Consider the following 8,507-nt stretch of genomic DNA (forward strand, 5'->3'; position numbering starts at 1 on the left):
ATAGTTTTAATCAAGTTTTAATATTGTCAACAAGTTTGTGACAAAAACGCGATAATATAGAAATTATTAGACTTTTTTTTTGGCTAAACTTCTTGCACTATTTTCTTTTTTTTTTTTTGTCACGATGGAAAGAAGTATAAAAGAAGCTCAATTTAAAAAATGGACTTTATACAGTCACGTGATCAATTTCAAAAATATTCTATAAAATTTTCCATTGAGATAGATAATAAAACGATCACTTTTTTTTTAAGGCATAAACATCTATGATTATATTGCTATAATCGACACGTGAAATCTATTAGGTTAAACAATTTAAATTATTTTAATAAACACACACACACACAATTCGTATACATTGAATAACAGCGAGAATGACGGTTCGTGATCGCTGATAATGATTGTCTTGCAGCTATTATCGAGTGAGATAACGAGACTGATATCAGATAGCGCGACAAAACATTATATATTCAACTGTTTGCGTGACACCTACGTCATTGCATTGGGTGTCTTGAAAATATCACGCGCGCACACACTCGATTCCAATCTCTACCAGGTTATCGTCCTCCGAGATTTATTACTCATGGACAATTGAGAAACATTGTCATTTATGTAAGTTCCATTTCAGCAACGCATTTCGTTATTCCAAAATATAACGTTTATAAATTAAAGCTCGAAAAATATGAAGATTTCATTTTATAATTAGTTTTTTGCTCTCATTTACTTTTCATTTTTACAGAAAAAATAATTTAATATAAAATTAAATTAAATGTAATTAAATTTATTGAGATTATACAGTTAATTTAATATGAGATTATAGTTAATTGAGATTATAGTGAATTTAGTTTTATATTAAATTCAATTTTAATAATATAAAACTAAATTAAAACTAGATTTAATATAAATTTGAATTAACTATAATTTTAATTTTATAATTACAAAAAATGCCTTATAATTTCGACTTTAATTATTTTTCTCTCTTCATACTTTATATAATCCGAGGATTCTGATAATCTTTTAGGCTTAATATTGCGTCAACAAGCATATTATTTCGTAATATTACAAACTTCAAACTCCAGCGACTTTCTTATCAGATTGCCATGAGCAATTCTTTATTTATTTTTTACATTTTATATTAGTAACGCAATTCGCGCGAGTTAACGTATCAATAATGAATTAATGGTGCTAAATGAAGAAGGATTGGAGGAGAGGTTCTCAAGTCCGACGTTTTCAAGTCCGACTCGGAACGTTCGGAATTAAACCGAACATGATCTGCCGGTTGTTTACGCGAAAGCATCTCGTTTCGTGAACGTTAAGCACGTACGTCACGTCAGTCAGTTTCCGTGCGGCAACGTCAGTCGTGATCAATCATGCGGTAAGAGCGACAGCAGATACGGTCTGTCGACTGGCCTGTTTGATGACCGGCCAAAGCGCTCGCGCGCGCATTCGTGCGCATGTACGTGCAACAAGAAGCGAGCTGAGACCTGAGACGTTCAGGAGGGGAAGGGCAAACTATAGACTCTGTTCTTGTATTCATTAGACGTAGCGCGGAACACCCCACATCTTCCCCTACATTGAACAATCGAGACGATAAACGCCTGAAATGCGTCCGATGATAAACGATCCGAATGCGAAATTTGAATATTAAATACTGCAGCAATAGTTGTATTATTTTGTTAGATTAACTCTTTAATTTTTTAATTGAAGAGAAAGATTGAAGATTAGGGAAGAACAACGAATTGTATAGTTCGAAATTTTATTGTGAACAGTTAAGGCCCGTTTCTGCCAATATAATTTAATTTTAATCTTGGTTTAACTAAACTTAAAGAAATCATGTTGAACTGGAACAATGTGTGCTTTAATTCGATTACATTGCTTCACTGTTTGTTCATTCCATTCTATTTTTTTTTTATTCTATCTCTATTTTGCACGTTAAAAACATTTCTAAAAAAGACGCCTGAAAAATATGATCGCATTTTGAAAGAAAAAAAAATGATATACATGTTTGGAAAAAAATAGGAAGGAGAAAAGCAAACAAGTAGAAGGTAGAAAATAAGAAACAAAACTGCATAATACTGTATAATTTATTTATTTTATAATTATTGCGTCTTTTTTGGATAAACTCTTCAATATTGTATGAATGTTTTCTAAATAGTCGCTTCGAAAAGTTCCCAGAGCTCGATATTTAGGATACTTTGTTGCAGATATGTGTAAACAGCATGTATTTGATGATATATAATATACATTTTCAGGAGCATACGTTGGACCATCTATACCATTGGCACCTGCCAATGTCGCGGCCAATGGTGGAGGATCGCCTCTTCGTCCAAGAACGAGTCCTCCACCACCGCCACCGCCGAATCAAGAAGGCGCCAACGATAATTCACAATCGAATCATCATCAGGTACGCACGAGATACGTGTTAATTATTTAACAGCTTCAGCCGGCCAGCTCCATTCATGGACAATGATTCATATTTATTTGCGCGCAATCAATGTTTCTGCGCGCCTTCTGGCCTGCTGAACTCCTACGCAAATCCATTATAAGCTTGTAATTCTAGAATGCCAACTGACGGTGACACTTCCTCTTTCAGAGCACAGCGAATGGTCCATCGCCAATGGCCGCTTTAATGTCAGTCGCTGACAATCTAACATCGCCTGAGCCGGTACCACAGCCGCCGAACAATCCCAGTCCCACCAGCAGAAGTCCACCGACTACAGCCGCGAACGCTCAGCAACGCAGTGCTTCTAGAGGCTCCCAGCACAGTCCGAATAGTTCAGGTAATTTTAGTAGTATTATATTTTTATATTTATCTCTATATCTCTTCTTCACATATTTTATCTGTTATCTTGATATAATTAATTATCTGTTATCTTGATATAATAGTTTATACAGATTATATCTGTATCTTATTAGACTTCTTGAGGAATCACGTGATATATAAAAATAATTCTTAATAATCCATAAAAAAAAATCCTTGTAATGTTAAAAATCAAGCTTTTTATAAAATTGCGAGGGATTGCAAATAACGATTGCGAAAAAATTGTATTTGCAGGTTCGTCGGGCAGACGGTCCAGTAGTTCAAGGCAGGTGTCATCCACGACCGTGACGACATCCTCGGAGGGCGCAGTTGCTCAACCGACTGCCGGCTCTGAACCGGTCACGGCACCGACCCTCAAGTGTACTCTGTGCCAGGAACGCCTGGAAGACACGCACTTTGTGCAGTGTCCCAGTGTGCCACATCACAAGTTCTGCTTTCCATGCAGTCGAGACAGCATAAAGAGACAAGGTGCCGGCTCAGAGGTGAATATCTATAATATTGCATTTTGGTGCCTTTCTCCAGAGATTCTATCAACAATCCTCATCAACGGGGTATCCGTTCTCGTTTTTCGTTTCAGGTATATTGTCCGAGCGGCGAGAAATGCCCGCTGGCGAACAGCCAGGTACCGTGGGCCTTTATGCAGGGTGAGATAGCTACCATCCTAGGCGAGGATAACGCGGGCACCGGGCTCAAAGTCAAGAAAGAAAGAGAATCTTAAAAATTCTCTTTCAATGTCGAATCAGGGCTCAAATTTTCTGTTCCTCTTTGTACAGAGGAGCTATTATGGTTGGAACCGTGAAGGGTTTCACCGAACGCTTTTGGTAACGGTGATAAAGACTCGTTGGCGACATGCGGGAGAGCCAACGAATGATTCGAGCCAAAGACGTTGTCTGGTGCGATACGGATTCTCACGAAGTTGATGTTGACGTCAATGATAAGGGGAGTACTATGGGAGAGGAGGGAAAACGAAAGAAAGGGTGGAGATAAGGTTGAGGGAGGGAAAGTGGACGATTTGATTTTATTCGAAGCCGGCGGTTGATGACGCGTTTTAGTAATGTGATCGGTATCGTACGGTATTTTATCTTTTGTGACCCGTTTTGAGAAGAAGTCTTTGGTAACTTGCATATTGGCGGTCGATTGTTCTGCTGCACACATGTACATATGAATTTCGTAGAGATCGGTTGAATTGACACGACGGAAAGCAGCACATTATTTTTCGCGGAGCGAAAATTTAGAGGAGCAGTGCGCGACGTTGGGATCGCGACGATAGTGATGATGCTGATCATTTGTTGCCCGGTTGGGTTTGTACTTAGGCTCGATATGCCTTTCTTCATTGTCTCTTGTATCGCGGGCATAATTGCCTGCGTTATTTTACACACACACACACACACACACACACGTATACAAGACATACACACAGGCAAGTATATACTATATACAATGTACAAGAACACATTTCACGCACATTTCGAAACGGAAACTTGACTTGGTATTGCGAAACGCACGCGACCACATTGTACTTTTATTTTTTTTTTTCGCGTTTCCATTGGATGATTAGAGTCGTGGATTTAATCGGGAGACACGGTCGTGTCTTGGCGCTAACAGGAAGTGTAGAAATAGCGCGAGACCAGTCATGTCTCTTTATTAATGACTAACGCGAGAGACAAGTATTGTCTCCGTGGCTATCGCCGCCCCTTTTTCTATTCTTTCGTTTGTATACTCTTTCTACTTATACTCTTCACTCGTTGTATTATATAATAATTATATAAACATACGGCGGACACATATTCGGACCCAGCGCACGGGTTTTTTGTACATTGTGTATATGTGTACATACCTACATTATTAATAAAGCGTATAACTAAAAGAATTTTTAATGTTTTTTAAGTGTACAAAAATCTATATTCGTTTTTGCGTTTTTGTCTTATTAAATTATTATTATCCTCTGTCTTTCTCTCTCTCTCTCTCTCTCTCTCTCTCTCTTTCTGTTTTTCTTTGTTTTCGAACGAGATATGTCGTTATCTCTCCGTAAGACACCTTTTTGATGCATAGAGACACACGACGTCTATCCTTACTTGTTTTCGATTTCTCGCTCGCGATGACACACGACGTTGCGTTTTACTCGCGCTTCTTACAATCGCGCTCGTCCGGTCTTCGGGGGGGGGAAGGGGGATAACAAGAGAGAAAAAAAAGTAGAGGAATCACGTGAAACACGTGAGCACATCGCGCCATCCAGTCACTCCGCGAAGCGGATTATATAATATGATATGTCCGACTGTACAACGTCCACTTTCGCCTTTAGTTTATGCGCTAGACCTTAAGTCGAGGGCCTTTTGGTTTTTCATTTTCACCGATGAAAAAGGCACGCCCGTCAAAATAGGAACCACATACTCGCTATGTCTAAACGATAAAAAGAAAAAGAATGAAGGGGAAAAAAGGCAGGCAGAGACACTCGCTGGACGCGCCCGAGGAGGGATCCTCTTCCGCGTGACAATCGAGCGATCCTTTTTGCGGAAAGGGATATCCCTTTTTTCTTGGACGCGCGCGCGCGGGCGGCTCCTTTTGTATATATTTGTACAAAACAGATCGGCACACACATACACGTATACACATATACATACACATACATAAGCGACAGGGGAGCGGTTGTCGGAAGTTGTCGCAGGAGAAAGAAGCGCTTGGAAAAATAGAGGATTAAAAGAAGAGAGAGAATATACTTGTATCGAGTTGCAAATTCTGCCGAGACTCGAGATATCCTTCGACTTCTTGTCGACAGCACGCTCTCTCGTTTTAGCGATGATATTTCGGATGATATTTCGAATCGTCTCCGTTTAAAGTGCGTTTAAACTTGTAACGTTTTTTACGTATATCATAAAGTTACTAGTATGATGATACATCGAGATATTATGATCACATTCGTCGCGATCGTAATTAAAACTGACAGGTAAAAAATAAGTATAAGATCGAAAGTGATACAAACGTCTGTTCTAACTTATACTCTTATACACTTCTATTGACGAAAGTTAATTGAGTAAAGCAATTAATATATCGTGGATTGTTAAATATATTTTATTTCTTTCTATGTGATTTTAATATCAACAGTTAGATATAAAATATATTGACAATAGATACATATTAACTCTCTAAAATTTTTAGAATAAATCTCTGAAGAGTGAAATTTCATTCTTAAAGTTTGAATATTGAGCCTCTTTTCCTCAGGACTGGCTCAATTTTCCTCATGGATTACGTTCATCTCCCTGACAATACGAGCTTACGTTACAAGTTTAAACACGTTTTAGTGTCGCGAAAAATAGCAAAAGCCACCGACGAACTAGACATCAAGGGAAGCGCTCAATAGTAATACTTCTCACAACTGTAACGCGGCACTTACCATTGAATTCCGAGAGAATAACTCTTCTTTAGAGACAACTCTTGGCCGGGATTCAGCGGTGATAGCTCGCGATCTTCCTTACGCAGGATATCTGTTTTCTTGCGCGCGCGGCCCGCGAGCTCTCCTTTTAACATATTAAATCCTAACGAATCCTAGTACCAGAAAAAACGAGAGAGATTCTCTCTCGACAACGAGGGCTTGGTCGTCGCGTGTCATATCATCCTCTAAATCTGATCACATCGCGCTTTCCATATATGTATCCGTTGTATTTCTCTTTCTATCTCTTTCTTGGACCTCCTATTGAGATAATTATTCCGCAAGAGGATCTCTGAACACTGAAAAGAGTTTGGTAATAGCTGCTAAATATTGAGTGAAATAATTCTAAACAAATTATTTGGTTAATATAATGAAAAGTGATTTTACTTTCCTAAATATTTAATAAGTATTACCAAATATAATATAATCAATCATTTCATAATACTTACTCTCTAAAATTATTAGAGTAAACTTCATCCTAAATCTACTTTTAAAGATTGAAAATTAAACTACTCTTTTTCAAGTATTGTTCTATTTTCACTCTTTACAGTGAGATTCCACTCCAAAGACTTTAAAGAGCATTAAATATTTAATTTAGGAAAATAAAATTACTTTTATTTATATTAATTAAATATTTCGTTTAATATTTGATAGCTATTATTAGACTTTTTTCAGTGAATTATCTCATTTCATGCTCGCTCGGGATTTCGTTTCTCGAAACGATGCTTTGTCGTGTAAAACTTTATGATACAAATTAATTGTTGCTCTATATTTATCTCCATTGCTGTCGTTACTATCATTATCGTTATCGGATGATCGGGAGGAGAGGGATGAGGAATTGAGGCGCGCAGGCAATAAGGATGTTGTGAAGTATTAATATGATGCTCGGGATTACGTCGAGATGATGGTACAAGTTCTTGCAACTCACTCGTTTTCCATCCGATTATTCATTATTGATGACGACCAAGCCGCCCAAAATCGCCAATCTCGGCTTTTCTCTCTTCGATGAGGCGCGCACGAAGAGACGCGCGATGGTCCTCTTCCCTAATCGAAAGCGAAAGAAATGAGGAACACTCACGCTCGTATCGTAATTCGTTCCATTTTTCTCCTATCGCCCTTCTTTCTGTTTATTTTCCTTTTTTTTCCTTCCTTCTTGAACATTTCTCGTATAGCTAACGCAAATACACAAAGTCGAAGAGATATGACGAAACAATATGTCGAATAGCAATTGTAGTAGTGGATAATGAAAATTTTCTAGTATACCATACCTCGAGGAACGCATAACATTGTACTGTTTATCGTATGTATGCAACAAGCAAAAACAAAATATATGTGTTGATGTGAATGAATGTGTTTTTTTTACTCCCGTAACTACCTCCTCCGCATAAACTTCCATCATCAAACTTGCGACGCGTCTATTTGTTTGCTCATTGATAGATATAGAAATTTGTTGTCAGCGGGGCTATTGACTCGTTGCAAACGAAATTCTTTTTTAAAATCAAATATGAAGATAGAATATTAAATAGTTTAAAAAAGTATTATTTTTAAATGTATTTATAAAACGTTTTATTCAAAATTATATTAACACAAATGCATATAATAGAATCTAGATTCTTTATATTTATAGGTATATATTTTTTGATTAAAAATATTTTGAGAACATCAAAATTGTGATTAAATATTTTAAAAGTATTAAAAATATAATCTAATATTTTGTTATAAATAGTATAAAAAAAAGAGTCTAAGAGGAATTCTCCCTATATGTTTTGCGAAAATTGTTGATAATATCACGAAATGAAATCTGACAACGAAAGTTTATAGAAATGTAATGTTTACATTCGTTATGTCCTCCTTTATTTGTCACGCTTTTACTACGTCGTCGAATATGACAAATGCGAAAATTAATCGTGATATGTCAATTTCGTTACGTTTCTGTTACTTTCGTCGTAGCTTCATCCTTTCATTTTCTAAGATTAAAACAGTAGCGTGCCCTTCGTAGCCAATATTTGCGATCTAAATTTAAAAGCTGTGAAAACGATCGATTTGGGTACACGAGACGAAATTTTAGATATCTATTCTCTTTTATATCATTGCTCATTTATACCAATGTGGATAAATTTTAATTATTTTAATTTTACTCTTTATCTTTTTTTTTTTTAATTCTTAGAACTACACTGACAGAAAAATGTATTAAATTTTAGTAAATATTTTATATTATTGTTTGAATGCCAGTCGAATATTTATTAAATGTAAACATATATA

At 36.7% G+C, this 8,507-nt stretch overlaps 1 protein-coding gene across 1 annotated transcript in view; it reads left to right on the forward strand.

Annotated features, from left to right (window-relative positions):
* LOC108686451 (interferon regulatory factor 2-binding protein-like B) overlaps nt 1-4,688 on the forward strand; it is a 20,828-nt gene extending 16,140 nt beyond the window's left edge. Inside the window, exons 2-5 of the mRNA XM_018191769.1 lie at nt 2,250-2,401; nt 2,591-2,777; nt 3,053-3,300; nt 3,396-4,688. Of these exons, the coding sequence (XP_018047258.1) occupies nt 2,250-2,401; nt 2,591-2,777; nt 3,053-3,300; nt 3,396-3,536 (728 nt within the window). The 3' untranslated portion in view covers nt 3,537-4,688. The remainder of the gene's footprint in view (nt 1-2,249; nt 2,402-2,590; nt 2,778-3,052; nt 3,301-3,395) is intronic.
* Nucleotides 4,689-8,507: the final 3,819 nt, after the last annotated feature.

This window comes from Atta colombica, unplaced genomic scaffold, assembly GCF_001594045.1.
Source record: "Atta colombica isolate Treedump-2 unplaced genomic scaffold, Acol1.0 scaffold100, whole genome shotgun sequence".
NCBI classification, from domain to species: Eukaryota; Metazoa; Arthropoda; class Insecta; order Hymenoptera; family Formicidae; genus Atta; species Atta colombica.